Here is a 21708-nt window from a genome sequence, read left to right on the forward strand (position 1 = left end):
CTTCAGAAATAGGCTTTTAAGTGATTGTTTTAAAGCTTCCCTAAAGAAGCATGAGGACTGAGGTCAGTACTTCTGGTTGGGAGTAGAATTGATAGATTGTTTGGTAATCAGTTATATATACTCTTTAAAATTATTCCATTGGAGATACTAATATACCAATACAGTCATTGCAACAGATTGTTCTGCAGAAGCTGGTGTGAAATCATGGCACTGGAAGGCTCACAGAGCTAGTTACAAAAGTCCGCAGGCAAGCTGTGAAGTTCTGAGGGCAGATAAGAATTGTGCACATGATCTGTAACAAGGGCTCTGGGTGCTGCCATCGAAGCTGCTGATACTGCCTGTGATGCGCTGTCTGATCCCCATTTGTAAATGTGGAAGAGTGGTGAAAATCCTACACTGCTGAAATCAAGTTGATTCAATAAAAAGTGTTTTAAGATCCCTGTAGATCTGATATAAGCTAATATGCTTTAGATGTGTTTTTAACAATTTTTATGTATTTGTTTTCCAAACAGCATTACCATTGATGATGTAGTTTATGTAATAGATGGAGGAAAAATAAAAGAGACGCACTTTGACACACAGAACAACATCAGTACAATGTCTGCTGAGTGGGTTAGTAAAGCTAACGCTAAACAGAGGAAAGGTCGAGCTGGAAGGTAAGATCATACCTTTGAAGTCTTGACAAAAACACCCAAAATGTTGTGTACCAAATTTATTTAAGGAAGTTCCCTTTCATCTTTTTAAAAACTTACTGAAGCATGTTATTACTCCCCAGCAGATGGGGGAGTCGTTTCAATCATAGTTTTTCCAAAAGGAAAAAGTATCTGTCAGGTTTTTTATTTTATGATTTTTCTACCTCTGATTCCTCAGTCTGGTTAATTAAAGTTAATATTCTTTATCTTATTAGCTATATTATCTGTGATTGTGTTTCTTTTTTAAAAAACATTACTAATAATGATTGCTATTAATAATACCTGAATGTCAGATCATCCTCTAGAGGCTTATACACATTAACTTGCTTAATCCTCCCACAGTGCTATGAAGTAGGTTATTATCTCTATTTTGAGGGTAAAGAAACCAAGGTATAGAGAAATAAAGTCATCTCTCCAAAGTCACACAGTGTTACAAGTAGCAGAGCCAGGAATTTGAATTTAGGTGGTTTGGTTCCACAGCCTGGGCTCCTAATCACTATACTTCACAGCTGTATTGGTTTTTCACTATGAGTTACCAAGGAAAATACTTTTTCCCACTTATGTAATAGCATGAGAAATAAAAATACCTTTTTTTTGGTTTTTTGGTTGCCTGTGGTATTTTTTGTGGTGAGCAGGAGCTGCTCTTCGCTGAAGTGCACATGCTTCTCATTGTGATGCTTTCTCTTGTTGGGGCGCACAAGCTCTAGGTGTGCGGGATTCAGAAATTGTGGCATGTGGGCTCTAGAGTGCAGTCTCAGTATTTGTGGTGCACTGGCTTAGCTGTTCTGCAGCATGTGGGATCTTCTTCGACCCAGGGATCGAACTTCTATCCTCTGCATTGGCAGGCAGATTCTTATTCACTGTACCACCAGGGAAGTCCAATACCTCTGTTTTAATGATTGGAGAAAAGATTTGCCTGTAACACAAATAACTGCACTTATTACTTGTTTTAATGCATACTTCAGAATATTTTACACCCTAATTCATACGAGTGATAGAATCATGTCTGGAGTTTGAAGAGTTTTTATTTTACCTCTTAACATGTAGAATAAAAAGTTTTGCCATGATTTTCAGATACTAGCTTAAGTAAGGAAAGAAGAGTTAAATGGTCTGTCAATTTTTTTTTTATCAGCCTTTTAATAAGTTTATACTATATATTTAAAGCTGTCACTCACTTGTTACAAGGTTTGCAGATTATTCCAGTATAACTTGACTTCAGGTAGTTTATTGGATTATGCAGTCGGTGCTCTTGAGTCATAGTCCTGGCTTAGTCCAAGAAGTGTACCTCCTTCTACTCTATTAAGAGGGGATAATTTGATTGGAAGCCTAGCAAGATTGAGGTTTCCCCATGCAGACCAGTCACTAAATGTAAAGTATTGCATTGTATAGAATTCTTCATCCCCACTAACCTGGTGAAAGTTAATTGTGGAATTGCAGTGCTTTTGTTGATGTTTTTAATTGAAGTATATTTGGTTTACAATGTTGCTTTAGTTTCTGGTGTACCACACAGTGATTCAGCTTATATATGTATGTAGTATTTTAATTCAAAGGGAAAATAGTCCCCTGTGGGCTCTGTGATACAAATTTCCTTTAGCAAAGCTAATTAAGATTGATAATTATTTTGAAGGCCAGTGCAAACTATTTATTATGTGGTCCTTGGTGGAGATCCTATAGATAATGGGTCCTCTGAGCCACCAGATAAGCCCATCATTCAGATCAGTAGATGCAAATAAGGGAAAAAATTGTTTCCAACATCTCTCTGAGAGCTCACTAGATAGTACATACCTAACAGCTTTTAAAATAATAATAGGTTAACATAATACCAGGATTTGTTACATAAAGTGCTCATAAGGCTCAAAGAGATTAACCTATGTATACTGCTTGATTTTGTGTCAACCAGTCTGGAATCTGTAAGAAACAGGTTACCAAATTATTGGTAGGAGGAGGGAATCTTGTCTTTTTTAGAACTAGGATTTAGGATTAGTGGATTTAAGCTTATTCAAAACAGATGAGGAAAAGGAATATATGAATAACAATGAAGAAACAAGTAAATTGGTTATGATGTGGCTTGTAAGAAATAGATATTGACTGCTTTCCCTGCCTTTTCTTTTCTCTGGAATTCTAAAAAGTCACTGATAATACTTACCTGCCCCCCTCCCCCTTGTTGTTGGGTTTTTTTCTTTTTAAAGAGTTCAACCTGGTCATTGCTATCATCTATATAACAGTCTTAGAGCAAGCCTTCTAGATGACTATCAACTGCCAGAAATTTTAAGAACGCCTTTGGAAGAACTTTGTTTACAGATAAAGGTAAATTAAGTGGGAGAATTAAACTAAGTAAGGTTCTAGTTTTCAGCATGTTTTATAGAGGAAAGTAATATGTTAATCTGCCAGAAAGAATTTAGACCACCATTTGTTTTTGTGTTAGTACAGTTTGACCCTGAGCAGCCTGAGGGTTAGACTTGCCAGTTGGCTCTTCTCTGCCTACAGAAAATGACTCACCCAAGGGTGGGTCATTGAAACAGCTTGGTTAGAGTCGTAGTCAGACCCTAGTTCTGTTGATTCTACATGTTGTGTTTGCTGATTGAACACAAACTTTCCCCTGCACTTAAAGTTCTGTAAAATGAAAATGCAAGTACTATATTTATTGAAAAAAAATCTGCATAGACATGAACCTATGCAGTTCAAAATCGATAAACTGTAAACTGTTTTTAAGCTTCTGTCACGTGTATATTAAACAGCTTTTAATTATATACTGCTCTAGAGCCAGACTACCTGGGATTGAATCCCAAGTCCTGTGGCAAGCTAGTTCTTTTATATTGGGCAAGTTATTTAAATTAACTTCGTAAAATTCTTAGAACAGTGCCTGGCACATGGACAGTGTTCAGTAAATCTTAGCTACTGTCACTGCATCTTAAGATGCCCTCATTATAAATTTCTTACCTTTTTTTCAGCATCATATATTTGATAAAATTAGCCACCTTATTTTGAAGATAATTGGTAATCAACTTGTTGAGATTTTAACCAGCTGCTTTTCTCATTAATAGAGTTAGTGGGTGTTGAAAGTAGTATGTTGGCCTTTAAACATTTAGGATCACAAACATAATTTTAACTTACTCTGATAAAATATCTAACTGGAAAATCGTGTATATGTTTGATGCTTTATTCGAGTGAATGACATGGGAAAGACTAAACTCTATGTTCATATATGACATGTTTAATTATATTTTTCTCTCCCCAGATTTTAAGACTAGGTGGAATTGCTCACTTTCTTAGTAGGCTAATGGATCCACCATCGAATGAAGCAGTGTTACTCTCCATAAAACACCTGATGGAACTGGTAAATTTTTTTTTTTTTTTAATAAATTCTAACTTAGATTTAGAGTGTTTAAGTAAAGCAAGCTAATTATGAAATTTACTCTTAATTATTGCAAAGTAGGCCAATGAGTGTGCAGGACCAAATTGATTCACTATTTGGCTGTTCAGCTTTAAGTATGAAATAAGTTATAAACTGATACTGTTGTGATTTACTTATTATACTGGGCTCTTTCCACACAAGTTTTTTCATTATAGGCATGACTTAAAATTACATACAATTTTGAAAGCTTTGCATTTCAATCTTTTAAAACTTTCGAATCTTTCAGTTTCCTGTTTTGATCCTCTTCGCTTGTATTCTTGAAAGGAATTTGGTTGCTGTATTCTATTCTTTCTGATTTTCATAGTGTTTTTATAGCTTTGTCAAATCTAAGCAACTTAATGACAGTATGGACATCTTATAAAGGCAGCTTTTCTATTTTTGAAGGAATACTAGCAGACTTTTTCCCAGACTATATCCCGCTACCTATCATTTTCTTAACAGCTTTTTCCCGTTGGTTTATTTTATGAAGTCAGTGTTTTGAGGAACAGGTTTCATTGTCTTAGGTGCCCACTTAGTTGGTAGCCATCCCTATACAATACCACGCTGAGAAGCCGCACATGACTGGCTGTAAGTTAGTGCCCAAAGTAGAAAGAACAGAACTGTGCTGTCCAGCTCAGTATCCACTAGCCACAGGTGACTGTTTAAGTTTTGAATTAAATTACAAATTCAGTATCTTGGTCATACTCACATGTTTTAGAAGTTGAATAGACACATGTGGCTATTGGTTACTGCATGAACAGTGCAGAAATGACATTCCATCAGTGCTGCAAGTTCTGTTGATTAGTGGTGGGTTAGAGGATGCTAATGGGTGTATTTTACATATTAAAAAATTTTTTCAGCCATCTGTGTAGATAGATTTGAGAATTTGGTCCATATGAAAACATTGAAATAAGCTTGTAATGTGAGTAATAAGTTGTTTAAATGAAAAGTATTGTAACTGATCTGACCATTTTTGTTTGAATTTGGGTTAGATTTAGTGAGGTTGCTGATACTTTAGGGAACAGTATGGTTTTACTGACTGTAAATTTAGTCTTCCCCTCCGGATGTTTCTCTAATAGAACATAGAAATAGAGAGCTAGGTGGTGATCAGAGAATCAACTTCCTTTTGGTAGAGACAGATGACCAGAGGATAGCTGGAGTCTGAAGCCAGAGTGGGGTGACTTCCTTTCTCCTGACTGAATTTAAGAACCAGTCTTTACTGAGCCATTTGCAAGCAACAAAATGATGAAAAGGCCTGGGACATCCTTGCCAACAGTAGGGTCTGAAGCCTGCATTTTGAAAAAAACTTTTTTATTATGCAATGCAGAATGCCCATCCAGGATAAAAAAGCAAAACAAACCATCCAGCTTAATGATTTATTACAAAGTGAGCAATGTTATTTTTATTCATGTCAAGAAGTTAAGAACATCTCTGGGATACTAAAAGACCACTGCCTACCCTCTCCCATCACTCCCTGAGTCTCAAAAATAATATTTATCATGACTAATGGTAGTCTTTTGCTTTTCTTGATGATTTTACCAACCAGAATACATCTCTATAAAGAGCTCGATTTAATTTGATTCTTTATAGACTTTACAGAAATCCACATAGGATGTTGGGACTTTTGGAAGAATGGGGTTCTGAATTCTTTCAGTGAACATTGTGAAATTCATGTGCATTACTGCTTTTAGCTGTGTATAGTTCATTTGTTTTCATTTCTTTATATGGCTACTGAAAGGTATTTTTGGTTGTTGTTTAATCGATAAGTTGTGTCCACCACTTCTGTGACCCCATGGACTGCAGCCCACCAGGCTCCTCTGTCCCTGGCTTTTCCCAGGAAGGAGTACTGGAGTGGCTTGCCATTCCCCTTCTCCAGGGGACTTAACCTGCATCCCCTGCATTGGCAGGTGGATTCTTTACCACTTAGCCACCTGAGGCTTCTGGTGGCTCAAATGGTAAAGAATCTGCCTACAATGCAGGAAACCCAGGTCTGATCCCTGGGTCGGGAAGATCTCTTGGAGAAGAGAATGGCTACCCACTCCAGTATTCTTTACTGGAGAATTCCATAGAGGAGCCTGACAGAGCCCATGGGGTTGCAGAAGAGTCCAACACAACTGAGCGACTAACACTCATACTTTCACCTGGGAAGCCCCGAAGACGTTTTGCTTATTTCCAATTTGAAGCAGTTACATACCCTGGTATGAAAAGTATTTTATTGTTTCTTAGTGTACATGTTTAAGTGTTTCTCATAGGTATACGTGTAGGAGTAAATTCAGTAGGTAATCCCCAGCCATTTTCCAAAGTTGTCAAACTACTTACATTCCTACCAGGGCCAGTGGTAGGTGAGTATTCTCATTGCTCTATAGCATCACCAACCTATAGTCTTTTATTCTAAGCATGTTGATAGGTATGTTGTAGTTTAATAGTTTTAATTTACATTACAGTGAGTACTGTTGAATTTGTATGCAGCTTTTCATGCTTCCAGCCCATTTGGATAGTCTCATTTGTAAATTTCTGGTGCCAGTTTTTGTGTTATGTTATAGGAAGTCATTATATATACTTTCTGTATACTATTGATCTGAGCCTTTTGTCAATTGTATATTCCATATGTCTGTATTTTTACCTTATCACTTTTTACTAGTGTTTTGGTGAACAAATTCCTAATTTTAATGTGCAATATATCAGTTTTTTCTTTATTGTTACTGCTTTTTATCCTTTCATGAGTCTTTATCTACCCTGGAGTCATGGTGATAATACTGTTTTCAGTTTTTCCTCTTCTCACTTAGAAATATAATCCATGTGCAGTTGGTGTGTGTAGGCGAGGTAAGAATCAGTGTTTAGATATGTGGAACAGTTGACTGAAACTGTTAGAGAAAAGTTTATCCGTTTCCTTCTCTGCTTTGTTCTGCAGCATTGTCATCGATCAGGTGTCTGGGTTTGTCTGTTTGTAGGCTCTGCTTTCTTCTATTGATGTATATTTTTCTTGAGCTGGTATCACACTGTCTTAATTACAATATTGAGTCTTAACCAAGCAAGAACATGCTCTTTCCCATTGATTTAGTTATTTAATCTCTTGGTATTTCAGCATTTTCTGTGTATCATACAACTCTTTAAGAGATTGAGATCTTGATTAGTGGTATTTTTGGTTTCTATTCAGACTTCAAAATTTTGCATTTTCTTGTGTGTCTGCTATACAGAAATCAAGTTGGTTTTGAATTGTTGGCCTTGTTTTCATTAATGCTGTGAAACCCACTTATTCTAATAACTGTATGTAGATTTTTTTGCATACAATCACATCTATAAATAATTAGAATTTTAATTTCCAACTGTCATCCAGGATCCTTAGTACAATATTGTGCAGAAGTGATATGATAGTATACATACAATCTTATGTTCTTATCCTCAAAGGAAAAGCTATCAATAATTCATTGAGCATGTTCTTTGAAGATTTTTTTGTAGAAACTCAAGGAAGTTTCTGTTTTTATCAAATACCTTTTCTTCCTCTAATGAGATTATCCAGTTATGCTGCCTTTTATGTTTAATTTGTAATGTATTGAATTACATTAGTTTTTCAAGTGTTAAACCAACTCTCATTCCTGAAAGAAACCTAACTTGCTGTGATTCAATTTGCCATTGTTTTAAGTTTCTCATGTATGAGGTTATTTAGTTTCCCTTTCTCCAGATGTCCCTGTCAAGCAGGAACCAAGATTATTCTAAACTCGAAAACAAGCTTGAAAGTTTTGTGTTTTTCCCCCTAGTCTCTGAAAGAGTTTTTGTAAGATTAAGGTAATTTCTTTCATAAACTTTTAGTAGAGCTCAATATTGGCTGTGGTCCCTGTGTTGTACAGTACATCCCTGTAGTCCTACACAGTCCATTAGTTTGTACCTCTCATTCCCCTACCCCTGTAACAAACTACCAATGGGTTGCCAGAGTAATACGAGTTTTATCGTTTGCTGTTTTTGTTGTTGTTCAGATTTTGTCATTTTGAATGTGTACTGGACATTGTATTTACAGAGATCTTTGTGGATAAAAACTTGGAACTTGGAGTGATAATTTCCTCCAGAGAGGATTTATGTTGCCTCCTGGTAAAAGATACTCCAGTGTTGTTCACCTCTCTAGAGTTCTTTCTCTCCCCAATTACTGGAGTTGTAATTTTTGTAATTCTTTTGTAACTCTTTTATAAAAGAATTTTGTAATTCTTCTGTCAGTGTCTTCAGGCAGCTTTTCTCGCGTGATGATTGGATCACATTACCTAGGGAATCAGAGCAGAAGTCACCCCCATTTGGAGGACTCTAGATACGTCTTTTATCTCTTGCCCTGCTGTTGGTTTCATGTCTCCTAAAGTACTGCAGTTGAGGGCTGGGCATTGTATACTCTCAGTATATGTTTTGTCTTTTGGGTTCCCCGCCCCCAACAACTCTTGTACTTAGTGATTTTCTTTATCTTATTGAATGCTAATACATTATTTCTCATTTTTCGTCTAACATTTATAGCAAAGCTGAATTGTGAGTTAATTTTATTTTTGTTTGTTTAAATAAGTTTCTAACCTTTGCTGACCTCAAAACTAATGTTTTGATGACGAGAACTAAAGCTGAACAATATAAGGGCATTTGGGCATGAGTGGCCTGTCACTTTTTTTTTTTAAGCGAACTAAAATATGATGCTTTACAATGTCTGTTTTAAACGTAAACTCTTACTTTACAGAATGCTTTGGATAAACAAGAAGAATTGACGCCTCTTGGAGTTCACTTAGCACGATTACCAGTTGAACCACACATTGGGAAAATGATTCTTTTTGGAGCTCTGTTCTGTTGCTTAGACCCGGTACTCACCATTGCTGCTAGTCTCAGCTTCAAAGATCCCTTTGTGATTCCACTGGTAAGAAGTATACAAATAAAAAGCTAGGTTTTTCTTTTTTTTTTTTTAACACAGGGTAGTTATTTGCTTAGATACACTTTTTATTAGAATGCCATTCTCCTTTATATACATACCATCAGAGCAATTCAAGCTGCCTTCATCTGTTTTTAAGGGAAAAGAAAAGGTCGCAGATGCAAGAAGAAAGGAATTGGCAAAGGATACGAAAAGTGACCACCTGACTGTTGTGAATGCATTTAAGGTAAAATGGACATATTTTAAATTTAAATTTTTAATATATGTTATAGTTATCAGGAATAAGTTAAATTAGTGAAAATGTTTAAAATTAGATGAACGTGTGAAAAAAATTATACACTTTCCAATTTTGTGATAGTGCATTATTACATTTTCCCTTTTGGAAAAGTCTGTTCTTTGTGTTTTGATAACAGAACAAGTGACCAATTTATTTTAAAACATTATTTGCTATTATTTATTTCCATCTTTGTCTTATTCACGTATATGATGGAAGGTTCTTTACTCTTCAGTAATAAACCATACCTGTATTCAGATTTAACATTTTGATAGAGGATCATAATCATGTATACTCTTCAAGAAAGAGAGACGTTTTCTCTTACAGCCAGGCTTTTCTGAGGATAAATATGCCTCATCCATCTTTGCAACATTTAAGTGTAATTTAGGGTATGGAGACAGTATCTTTTTATTGTAGTTCTAGACTCAGTTTCCTGTTATGGGATTGTTTATGTATTTTTTTTGTTCCTTTGAGCTAATTCAGTATTTTTTTCTCCCATCTTCCTCCCTTTGCTAACTTAAAGCAAAACATATTTGTGAAGGTGAAAATATATAATAGCATTGAAATTTGTCTAACAGGGTGTTCTTCTTGATTAGTACATCATGTGCAGAATAGTGCTATTTTATGTAAATGAACAGTACATTACTTTATAATTTGCTCTTATTTGTGTAAAGAAAGGTCTGTAAATTCTTAATGACTAGGATCATAAGGAGTTCATGTTTTTGTAGTTTGTTATTTTTTAAATTATTTGGGTTTTTTTACAGAGAAAATTAAAAATCAGAAGGTAAACATTGTTACTAAAATAAAGACAAACTACTAAATAATCTTTGCTTTGGGGAATAAAATTAATACTTTATTTCTTTGCCCCCTAGGGATGGGAAAAAGCTAAACAACGTGGTTTCAGATATGAAAAAGACTATTGCTGGGAATATTTTCTATCTTCAAACACATTGCAGGTAATGATGAGTGTTTTGAAGTAATTCTCATATTTGTTAGATTAGGGGATATATGTATCCATTCTGTGAAGTTGAATCATACAAAATCATAGAAGAGACTATTAAATCAACTGCAGTAGCACAAGAAAAAGATGTAAAGCATAATAAAATAATGGCTAAGAGAAGAAACAAGTCCACAGTTTAGCAAGAGAACACAGAAGCTCGTTTACTCTTTCTGCACTCATCCTTTAGTTGCCATTTTTAAGATTTGTTCTAAAATTTTCACTGATACTTCTAAAATCTGTTTTAAACTCAAATAGGGCAAGTATCTCTTTTTAAACTTTAGATAGGTATTTTTATCCTGAACTGACCTAGTGTAATGAGAAAACACTATTGGAGACATTTGTGAAACAGAAGAAAGTAAACAATTAAGGCAAATGCAACATCAGACACTGCACTGAACTAGAGAAGTGATCTCAAGCCAGCAGGCGTAGGAATATCCACACCTTTTCAGCTATGTGGCATGAACTCTGGTAATGGACATTTAGCAGATCTACAAGAGGGGTAAAGAATCCAGAATCCAGCATATTTAAACTTGCCCAAACATTAACAGAATTAAAAGAAGGATAATGACAATTCTGAAAGATGCTATAGCCAATGGATAAAAGAAGGGAACCTGGCATATCTCAGCAGAAGATACAACTGTTTCATAGTTAGGAACAGTTGAAGAATGCGGTTTCAGTACAAGTTAGGAAAATAAACCAGTAAAAGGAATGAAAAGACTGCTGAGCCAAGAAGACAAATTGAAGGCCATAGCATCATAAGGAGCAAAATGGGCAATCTTTTAAAACAAAATATTACCTAGAAGGAAGGCTTGAGATAATCACAGCCTGTATATGCAGCCATGAAAGAAAAAAATAAAGCAATAAGTAAAAGGCTCATAAACAGGAGGACAGCATTGATCTATCATGAAAGTAACAGGTGTCTCTTCATAGAAAATCCAGGAGTAATTGAATATGTATTCAGAGATATATGTAAGAACATGTCCCTTGAACTGCAGTATGAAAAGATAGTTAAATCCAAGTGTTATTTGAGAATACTATATCCTGTCAAGATATTCAAGTGTAAAGAAAAATTACAGACATTCAAGAAAGCACTTGAAATAGACACTCATGAGCTGACCTTGCAAACTTAATGAGTAAAATGCGTATTAAGAGGTGAATCAAAAAGAATTTAGGAGTGGCGAATACATGCTGAGTATACATTGAAATTATTTAAATATGGAAAAATACAAAATGGTATTGAGAATTATGGATATAGAAAAAAGGTATTGTCCTGAACAATATAATGGTTATAGAAATCAGGAGGTAGCCTGGCGATTCAGTTGTAAGAGAAATTAGGTAGGAAAACTAAAGTCACACAATTCGTAGAAAGGATATATATTTAAAAATGGCTTGGGACTTCCCTGGCAGTCCAGTGGTTAAGACTCTGAGCTCCCAATGCAGGGGACCCTGGGTCAGGGAACTAGACCCCACATGATACAACAGCAAGATCCTGCATGCCACAACTAAGACCTGCCACAGCCAAATAATTAAATTTTTAAAAATGACTATATTTCATAATTTAAGCTCACAAGGCTTCTTTATTAAATATCTCTGATGATTATAAAACTGTTGCATTCATCTAATTCAGTTTTGTTTAATTGCCTTAAATTGAACTAAGATTAAATGCTTTTATTAAAACAGCTTCTGTACTGTTATCGTAGTTAAGATGGCATTTTTGTCCAATTCTGAGTATCTGCAATATTGCTTATTTAATGATATTTCTGATATTGAGATTAGGGAAATCTTTTGTACTTTCCTATATTATTTGAATGCTTTTTATAACAAAGCATGTATTATTTTACTCATGGTCATTTTCTTAAAAACAGGAAACAGGCCTTAAGCTTTTGAACCAGGATATAATGGTAGTTAGTTCTCAGTAGTACATATGTAAATGTTATTTACTGTATGCTTTTCTACATTTTTTTTCCCCCAAAATATGGGATGGAGAGCAATTTTGAAAATTAGTCTTTTTGCCTAATAAAGTAATTCTGAAACATCAGTTACTCCCTACAGCAGGCAAGCCTTTTCTATAGAAGATGGGACGATTAATATTTTCAATTTAATATCCACATGGTTTCCCTGGCAGCTGCTCATCTTTGCCATTGTAATGCAAAAGCAGCCAAAGATAATACGTAGACAAGTGGGTGTGGCTTTGTTTCAATAAAACCCTGTTGACAGAAACAGATTTTTATAAATTTGTAGTTAACTATCCCCTGCTGCAAAACATCACATTTTTGCAAGAGTATTTTATAAAGCAGGGAAAGCTCACCATGAAATTTATTTATGAGTGCACACTTTATAACCCCTATAGATTTGTGTGGAAGGTATTCTAGTTCTGTTTGTTACCATTGCTCCCTAGATGCTGCATAACATGAAAGGGCAGTTTGCTGAGCATCTTCTTGGAGCTGGATTTGTAAGCAGTAGAAATCCTCAAGATCCAGAATCTAATATAAATTCAGGTACAGCAGGAAATACAGTGTAAATAACTTGCTGCTATTGTCAGTTGTATCAGTAGTTTACTTTTTTTTTTTCCTCTCCCTTCCCACCCCGAATAGATAATGAGAAGATAATTAAAGCTGTCATCTGTGCTGGTTTATATCCCAAAGTTGCTAAAATCCGACTAAATTTGGGTAAAAAAAGAAAAATGTAAGCATTGAAGATTATTATAATTATTTGTAGTTCTCTCAAACTTTTGAAATCATCTACTACAACACGGCTTGTATTGTACATTTGCTCTTACTTGTAGTAGGTCCCTATTCTTAACTTTGGCTATTTAAGGGAAGGCAAACTGTTTGAGGTAGATACCACTGTCCCTCACTGCACATCCCGAAGTCTGTTCCTTTGTCACCCAGTATTCACAAAGAATATTAGTAATGCCAGTGTAAACGTGCTTCCCTGGTGGCTCAGATGGTAAAGAATTCTCCTGCAGTGTGGGAGACCTGGATTTGATCCCTGGGTTGGGAAGATCCCTGGAAGAGGGCATGGCAACCCACCCCAGTATTCCTGCCTGGAGAATCCCCATGGACAGAGGAGCCTGGTGGGCTACAGTCCATGGCGTCACAAAGAATCGGACACAACTGAATGACTAAGCACGTAAATATGAGAACAGTAAGCCAGCTGTTAAAAAGCAGTGCCTCAGTGGAACTTGCTTTGGAGTAGATTATGTTTCAGGATTTTTTTTTTTTTTTTCCTTTCTTATGAAACAGATAATCTTATACTTTAGCTCTTTGGATGAAATTGTGGGGAGTTTTACCTATTTTGAGAAGCAAAGTATAGCTTTAAATATAGGTCCAAATAGAGTCAGCCTCGATAGTAATTGGAGACAACAATAAGGCATATTTTTGCCCAATAAGCTAACTCATTCTATTGAAGAAAAAAGAGAAACTGAAAGTCACATATGGGTTGTAGTATGTGAATTCGTGCCAGACTTTTAGAAGACACTTTAGAATTAGGTATCAGCAGTCATTAAAATAGTCACTGGCCCAGTGGTTTAATATGTTCTAAGGAAGTCATTCCAAATGTTTTTTGCAAAGTATATTGTAAGCAACATAGATGTCTAGTAGCAGTGGGAAAAAATTATGGTTTTATAAGACCATATTGTATGACATTTCTGTTAGGTGTAAAAAAAAATCATTGTATATATATTAACATAAAATATTTGAACTAATGTTAGGTGAAAGAGTTGGTTGTTCTATACACATGAAAAAATATAGACCTCAAAGGCAGCCTAAAGTGCAGCCATTGTTCTAGTGCAGTGGTTCTCAGCATGGGTGATTTTCCTTCCCAGGGACCTTTGACAATTTCTGCAGATGTTGTGGTTTTATAACTGGAGACATAATGTGTTACTGGCATCTAGTACATAGAGGCCATGGTTGCTGTTAAACATTCCACAATGCACAAGACAGTCCCCCATAACAAGGAATTCAGTAGTTAAGAATGCAGATGTTGAGAAATCTATAATGTACCTGAGAATAGGGTAACATGATTGTTAATCATTGTGATTGGATTATTCGCATTTTATGTGATCTGGGTATTTTTTAACTTCAGTACTTTTTCAAATTCTTCTTCATACATATCCCTAAAATGTACAGGTAGCTTAACATGTTACAAGTAGCTTAAATGTTTGAAATACATTTTGTATATCCCTCTGTCATCCTGGGAAGACTTGATGAAAAAAAATGTATCAGTAGTTCTCTTTGGATTGATGCTTTGTTTTGTAAACGTGCAGGGGTCAGCACATTTTGGCATACTGGCTGAAAAACATTTTTGTGTAAATTTTTGTTGGAACACAGCCATGCCTACTCTGTCTGCTTACTAGCTACATTAGCAGAGTTGAGTAGTTGTGACAGAATCCCCCCAAAGCCTAAAATACTTTGTCTCTGGTCCCATATAGAAAAAGTTTACCAAATCCTGCTGCTCTAGCGATGTAGGGTTGCAGGATGACATTGGTTAAATAGATTGTGTGGTGAGGAAAAATCATTGATTTTATTCTAAATAATGGCTTATGACTATGATTGATTTTATGGATCCCTAAAACCATGAAAAAGATACCCTCAAAAACAGAGGAAGCATTAATGGATTAACCCTTTATAATGTAATTACCAATGATTATATAACAATACTATTTCATATCTCCCTGTTGAATAATATTAACTAAAGACTCCTACAAATTGAGGTGAAATCTTTAACTATCAAAGGAAAGACTCTCTAAGAATGGAGAGACCGTACTGGAGTATTCAAGTATTCTTGCTTTGAAATGGGGCTGGAGGTACAGTGAATGTAAGGCCATTTAAAACATATTTTAGAATAGGGTTTTAAAAATCAGAACTACGTTTTAAACAAAATTCCCCGTTTTTTAATTTTACTTGTCTGGGTGTGTGACCTGTGGATTTTTTTTAATTGATCATTTCAGTTATTACTGAAATTGAGGGCAGTTTATCAGTCCATGGGGTCGTAAAGAGTCGGACACGACTGAGCAACTTCACTTTCACGCATTGGAGAAGGAAATGGCAACCCACTCCAGTGTTCTTGCCTGGAGAATCCCAGGGATGGGGGAGCCTGGTGGGCTGCCATCTGTGGGGTTGCACAGTCGGACACGACTGAAGCAACTTAGCAGTAGTAGTATCAGTATCATGGTTTATCAGTATTATGATTTACAGTGAATGAGTGAGTGAAGTCGCTCAGTCGTGTCTGACTCTTTGCGACCCCGTGGACTGTAGCCTACCAGGCTCCTCTGTCCATGGGATTTCCAGGCAATAGTACTGGAGTGGATTGCCATTTCCTTCTTCAGGGGATCTTCCCGACCCAGGGATCGAACCCGGGTCTCCCGCATTGTAGACAGACACTTTATTGTCTGAGCCACCAGGGAAGTAAAATATACAGATTATTCTCTTGGTCTGATTCACTTAGAATTCTCTCAGATATTTATTTCATTCTTTGTCTTTTAATGGTATATATATTAACATAATGAAGGAATATTTTGTCCCTTTTCTAACATGTTGAATAATTAAACCTATAAGAGGATTTATTTTATGATTTAGAGTGTTCACATTTATCTGATACTTTTCCATGTCTTATTAAAGTAAAAATTCTCTTTCCTTAAATATAAGTTTAGAAATATATAATGCAGAAATAAGCTAAACTCATCTGTGGAGTTTCTTTTGATTCTGGGATTGTTTGGAGTCCTCCAGAGTGTTGTTTTTTTTTTAACTACATTTTAACTTTCTTTAAAGGGTGAAAGTTTACACAAAGACTGATGGAGTAGTTGCTATTCATCCTAAATCTGTTAATGTGGAGCAAACAGAGTTTAACTACAACTGGCTTATCTATCACCTGAAGATGAGGACAAGTAGTGTAAGTGAATGTATAAAATAGCCATGGATCTGAGTAACAGTCTGTGTTTTAAAAATTGTTTAGTTTTCATAATTACAAACAAGACTTGTTTTCTTAATTTTTTTTTTAATTGGTGGATAATTGCTTTACAGTGTTTGGTGGTCTCTGCTGTATATCAGCGTAAATCAGCTGTAATTATGTACATATATCCCCTCCCTGCCATTCCATCCCTCTAGGGCATCACAGTGCACCAGGCTGGGCTCCCTGTGTTATATAGCAGCTTCCCACTAGTTAGCTGTTTTATACTTGGTGTGTATATGTCAACGCTACTTTCTCAGTTTGTCTTAGCCTCTCTTACCCCCACTGTGTCCATGAGTCTGTTCTCTACATCTGCATCTCCATTTCTTCTCTATAAATAGGTTCATCAGTACTGTTTTTTTAGATTCCATATATATACGTTAATATATGATATTTGTTTTTCTCTTTTTTACTTTCTTCATTCCGTGTAACAGGCTGTAGGTTCATCCACCTTACCACAGTTGACTCAAATTCATTCCTTATTATGACTGACTCTTATTCCATTGTATGTATATACCACAACTTCTTTATCCACTCATCTGTGGATGGACATCTAGGTTGTTTTGTCCTAGCTATTGTGAACAGTGCTGCAATGAACATTGGGGTACACGTGGGATTGCTGGGTCATCTGGTAGTTTTCTTCCTAAATTTATTAAGGAATATCCTAAAAAAATTTTTTTTTCTATTAAGACTTACAATGTCCTCAAGCAAATAACCTGTACTTTTAATGTGTTTAGATCTGTTGTTGATGGGTCTTTCTATTTTAATTAACAGAAGGTTATTTGATTTTCATAATTTTCTTTCAGAACCTATTTTTAAAGAAATACTGACATTTTATGGTATATAGGAGTTCACAGTGCATGAAGAATTTTATTGACTTGTCAATATAACTTATAAATACTGCTCAGAATATTAAGTGGGAATTTTGTTAATATATAAAGAAAAAGAACTTCAGCTACATTATTGTTTTGGTAGAAAAATACTTTGTTTCCAGAATAGTGCTATTGATTGAATTGAAACAAAAATATAAAACTCCTTTGTTGTCTGAAGTAATGAAAAATGACTTGTTTAAAATTATATATATTTTTAAATTAGTCTGTAATTACACTGACAGGATGATAATAATACCTATTTTAGAAGAAAAACACTAATTGATACTAGTGATTTTACTGGATTAATGTGACAATAATCCTTTCTGACTCCTTAACTGTATTAACTTGTCTTACTTTTCATTATAGATATACTTGTATGACTGCACAGAAGTTTCCCCATACTGTCTCTTGTTCTTTGGAGGTGATATATCCATCCAGAAAGATAATGATCAGGAAACTATTGCTGTAGATGAGTGGATAATCTTTCAGTCTCCAGCAAGAATTGCCCATCTTGTTAAGGTGACTGACTTTACATGATTGTCTTTGATTCTGCATGCAAGTTAGTATACAGTCTTGTGTTTTTGTTTATCCAGGTGTTGTACATGTTACATTAAATATTTCTTGCTTTATTTCAACAGATGAAATTGTGTTGAGAAATCGATTTATAGTTTTTCTGAATTGGTTTTTGAGATAGTTACAGAGCAACCATTCTGAATAGCTAATAGCTTATGAAATTTCTTGTACCAGATCAAGTCACTTTTATTTATTACACTGATAGTACATCTGCCTTTGTTGAATGTGTATACTTTTTCCAACTTCAGGAATTAAGAAAGGAACTAGATATCCTTCTGCAAGAGAAGATTGAAAGTCCCCATCCTGTAGACTGGAAGGACACTAAATCAAGAGACTGTGCAGTACTCTCAGCTATTATAGACTTGATCAAAACACAAGAAAAAGCAACTCCCAGGAACTTGCCACCACGTTTCCAGGATGGATATTACAGCTGACAGGTTTTCTCTGGTGCCCTAAAAAGCCAATTTTACAGCCATCTTCCATCACGGTTTAACTTTGGGCCAGACGCCAAACCCCAGGACATGAATAATTTTAATGTGTATAAGGTAGAAACCTTCAGTAGGTAGTAAAGACTTAATGTGCATGAATTAACAGTTGTCTGTAGCTACTATAAATACACCATAAACGACAGTAAGTTCTCTGATCATACACTCTTATTGTGGTCATGTCCACATTTTGAGAATATTCCTTTTATGTACTTTGAATGTTGTACCACTTGAGAAAGTCCTTTGTTATGAAATATTAATCTTTCTGCCCATAATGACCGAGCATAGAATCAGTAAAACTAGAATGATTAGCCAAAAGCAGTGTCAAATAAGAATTTCAGCACATCCACATTTTTTCTAATGAAACTTCTGTCAGAAGTTAATTAATTTGTTGTAATAAAGTCCACTATCTAATAAAATGTACAGTGTGTAAATCTCAGCTAGCTTTTTGGCTTGGTTTCTGCATCTCCACCTGTCCCTTGGTTTGTTTGATTTTTTTTTTTTTTAGTCTTTTCAGAATATATTTTTAGCCTTTTTATATCACCCTGTGCAGCATAATCTAGCAATAGAGAGCATGAGTCTAGAGCCTGACCACCTAAGTTCAAATTTTAGCACTGTCACTTACCTAAGATCTTAGGCAAATTACTTGGCTTCTCTCTGTTCCCATTTTCTTTATCTGTAAAATACAGGTAACAGTTGTGAGAATTAAATACCTTGTTATATGTAAAGTGCATAGCCTAGTGTCTGGCACGTATTGGGTACTCACTAAATGGTAGTTACGTACTCACTAAATGGTAGTTACTGGTCCATAAAATATTTTTAATGATCCATTAGGTTACGCGTTTTCTCCTCATGCTCTGAGTGCTATTTTATACTCTCAGCCAGTGGTAGCTAGTCTGACATGTACTCTGCAGCCCTGTCAGATTTAAACTAATACTGTTATTTGTCAAACAGCCTTTTTGTCCTTCCCTTCCGGTTTACTTGTCCATGTGTCCCCTCCTCTGTGCAGCCTTGTTCCCAGAGCTGTTGAACCCTCTTCCCCAAGGGTGAATCATGCTTGGTCTAAGCCAGTCATGCATGGTCTTATTCTCCATTTAAGTAACTGTTCAGGCATGAATATGTGGACCTGTCTTGTCTGATGTCAGCTGAGAAGAGGTCTGCACTGGGGGCATCTGAGAAAGATCTTCCTCACTAATACTTTGAGGAGGAAATTCTGCACTCCTCCTTTGGACATTTTCTTGTCTGTATTTGGCACTTAGAACTGCTGTAGCCATCTTAGAATCACTAGGTTGGCTCAGCAGGCAGGTGGAAATCAGCCGTGTCCTTGATATCACTAGTGAGCTGTTGAATTATCCAACTCTGCAACTGCCCTGCACGTGGACTTACTCTGATAACAATAAACCCTTTATTGTTTTAATTAGCCACTTTTAGTAGTCTTTTGTGTAACTTGGTAGAAAGCGTGTTAAGTGCAACACGTAACTATCCATCATTTATTGTTGTTTGCTGAGGCTTCTATCTCTGTCATTTATTTTGTGATATAAAAGGTTGACCTTTATATCTGAGAAAAGATGTAGCGTTGGAAATACTGTTAAAAGACAAACCTTGGAAGAACACCCTGGTATACCATAAAAACTACAGATTTTATTGTGCCTTCCAAAGAAGCCAGGGGAAAAGGGGTATCATGATGACTGTGGTGATCTTTACAGCACTGCTTCAGGTAGTGCTCCCATTTCTGGGAATGTGTGTCAACCTATCATTTCCTCCTGGGGTCCTGAATATTTATTTCTGTGTTCTAAGTCCATTCTCTTGGCTAGCATCCCCAAAGTGATTTGTCTCTCACTGAATTCTTATTCTGCATCATATTGTAACATGTTAGTTTTGGCCCTAAACTCAAGGTGATAATTAGGTACTATTTGTTCTATACGAATGCTTTTGTGTTTGTGTGTGTGTGGTTTGTTTTTTTTTTTTTTTTTTTTTTGCTTGCTTGCTTTTACTATACAGTTTAAATTCAGTTATTTGGCCAAAATGGTCTTTGCAGAAAGCAGTTAAAACACATTACTTGTTAATTAGTTCTGTGTTCGCAGACCAATGTTTAGTCTCCACAAATGGGGAAGATATTCCTGAAGGATTGTTTAACAGATGAGCTATTTAGAGAGGTCAAAGGACTTATTTATCACCTCTAATTTATGTCTTCTCTACAACCAATCAAGATGGAAGTTTTAACTGATGGTGCTATTTGTTTTTTGTTTACAGAATAGGATGTAACTTAGTGAAAAATGTATTCCATGTCTTAGCATTATCTGTTATTTGGTAGTTTTAAAGAATAAGATATTAAGAAAAATCTATTTGGCTCACCATTCTGATACCAAGGATAACTCTTGGAAAAAATAACTCTGAAACAGAAACTTATGAGGGGAAAAGGCACTGAATAATCTTTTTTAAAAAATGTCTTTGAAAAGTGAATCCATATAACACCTTCTTAATCATTAACTTGGGCAAAAGCTCTAGATGCATTTGTACCAGTTAATGCAAGTGATTTTCTCTTCTTCATTTTTAAAACAAAGTCCACCCTACAAGTTTGAATAGTAAGAGAGTTGTAGGAGGAATTTATGTACTCTCTTGCCCAAAGTAAATGGTAATCCTTCTGCTCTTGAGCTCTAGTTTATGTATATTTAAGTAATTGTGATCATGTAGTATAATCATATTTATAATACACTAATTGTTTTTACATGGCATTTTTATTCTGATTTTAAAAATAAATATTCATTGTAGAATATTTGAAAATTCAACATATAAAAAAATGTTACTACTGTTACATACTTTTTTAATAAGCTTGAAGATATTACGTTAATAAAGTTACCCAAGTATGATTCTGTTAATTTTGTCAAATGTCTTAAGTCGTAATTATTACCCTGATATGGAATATTCCTGTCACCTAAAAATGTCCTTTGTTTCCTTTGCAGTCAGTCCCCTGCTCCCACTTTCACCCATTGGCAACCATTGATCTGCTTTTGGTCACTAGAAAATTCAAAAGTTTTGCCTTTTCTAGAATTTCAAATAAATGGAACAACATATAGTCTTCTGTGTTCGGCTTCTTTCAGTTAACAAAAAATGCTTTTGAGATATTTATGTTGCTATACGTATCAGAAGTTAGACCCTTTTTATTGTTTAGTAGTATTTAGTAATAGTGTCTGTTACACTGTAGCTTGTTTTATTTTGTTTAGGATTTATTTTTGTTTTTATTTATGGCTGCACTGGGTCTTGGTTGCTGCACACCGGCTTTTCTGTAGCTGCGTTGAGCAGGGCCTACTCTGACTGCAGAGCACAGGTTTCTCATGGCACTAATTTCTTGTAGCAGAGCACAGGCTCTAGGCACGCAGGCTTCAGTAGCTGCAGCTCATGGGCCTTGTTGCTCCATGGCATGTGTTCTCTTTCCGGACCAAGGATTGAACCTGCATTGGCAGGTATTTCTTTTCCACAGAGCCACCAGGGAATCCCATCACAGCTTGATTATCGATTCACCAGTTGATGGAGCTTTGTGAGTTATCTTTTCTTTTTTTTTTTGCTGTTATAAGTAA

At 35.5% G+C, this 21708-nt stretch overlaps 1 protein-coding gene across 1 annotated transcript in view; it reads left to right on the forward strand.

The window, feature by feature from the left end:
• DHX36 (DEAH-box helicase 36) overlaps positions 1–21206 on the forward strand; it is a 47922-nt gene extending 26716 nt beyond the window's left edge. Inside the window, exons 15-25 of the mRNA XM_013965621.2 lie at positions 513–656; positions 2882–2999; positions 3931–4029; positions 8792–8965; positions 9117–9203; positions 10124–10207; positions 12650–12749; positions 12846–12936; positions 16023–16143; positions 17439–17591; positions 17894–21206. Coding sequence (XP_013821075.1) covers positions 513–656; positions 2882–2999; positions 3931–4029; positions 8792–8965; positions 9117–9203; positions 10124–10207; positions 12650–12749; positions 12846–12936; positions 16023–16143; positions 17439–17591; positions 17894–18079 — 1357 coding nt within the window. The 3' untranslated portion in view covers positions 18080–21206. The remainder of the gene's footprint in view (positions 1–512; positions 657–2881; positions 3000–3930; positions 4030–8791; positions 8966–9116; positions 9204–10123; positions 10208–12649; positions 12750–12845; positions 12937–16022; positions 16144–17438; positions 17592–17893) is intronic.

Source organism: Capra hircus, chromosome 1 (assembly GCF_001704415.2).
Source record: "Capra hircus breed San Clemente chromosome 1, ASM170441v1, whole genome shotgun sequence".
In the NCBI taxonomy this organism is placed as follows: domain Eukaryota; kingdom Metazoa; phylum Chordata; class Mammalia; order Artiodactyla; family Bovidae; genus Capra; species Capra hircus.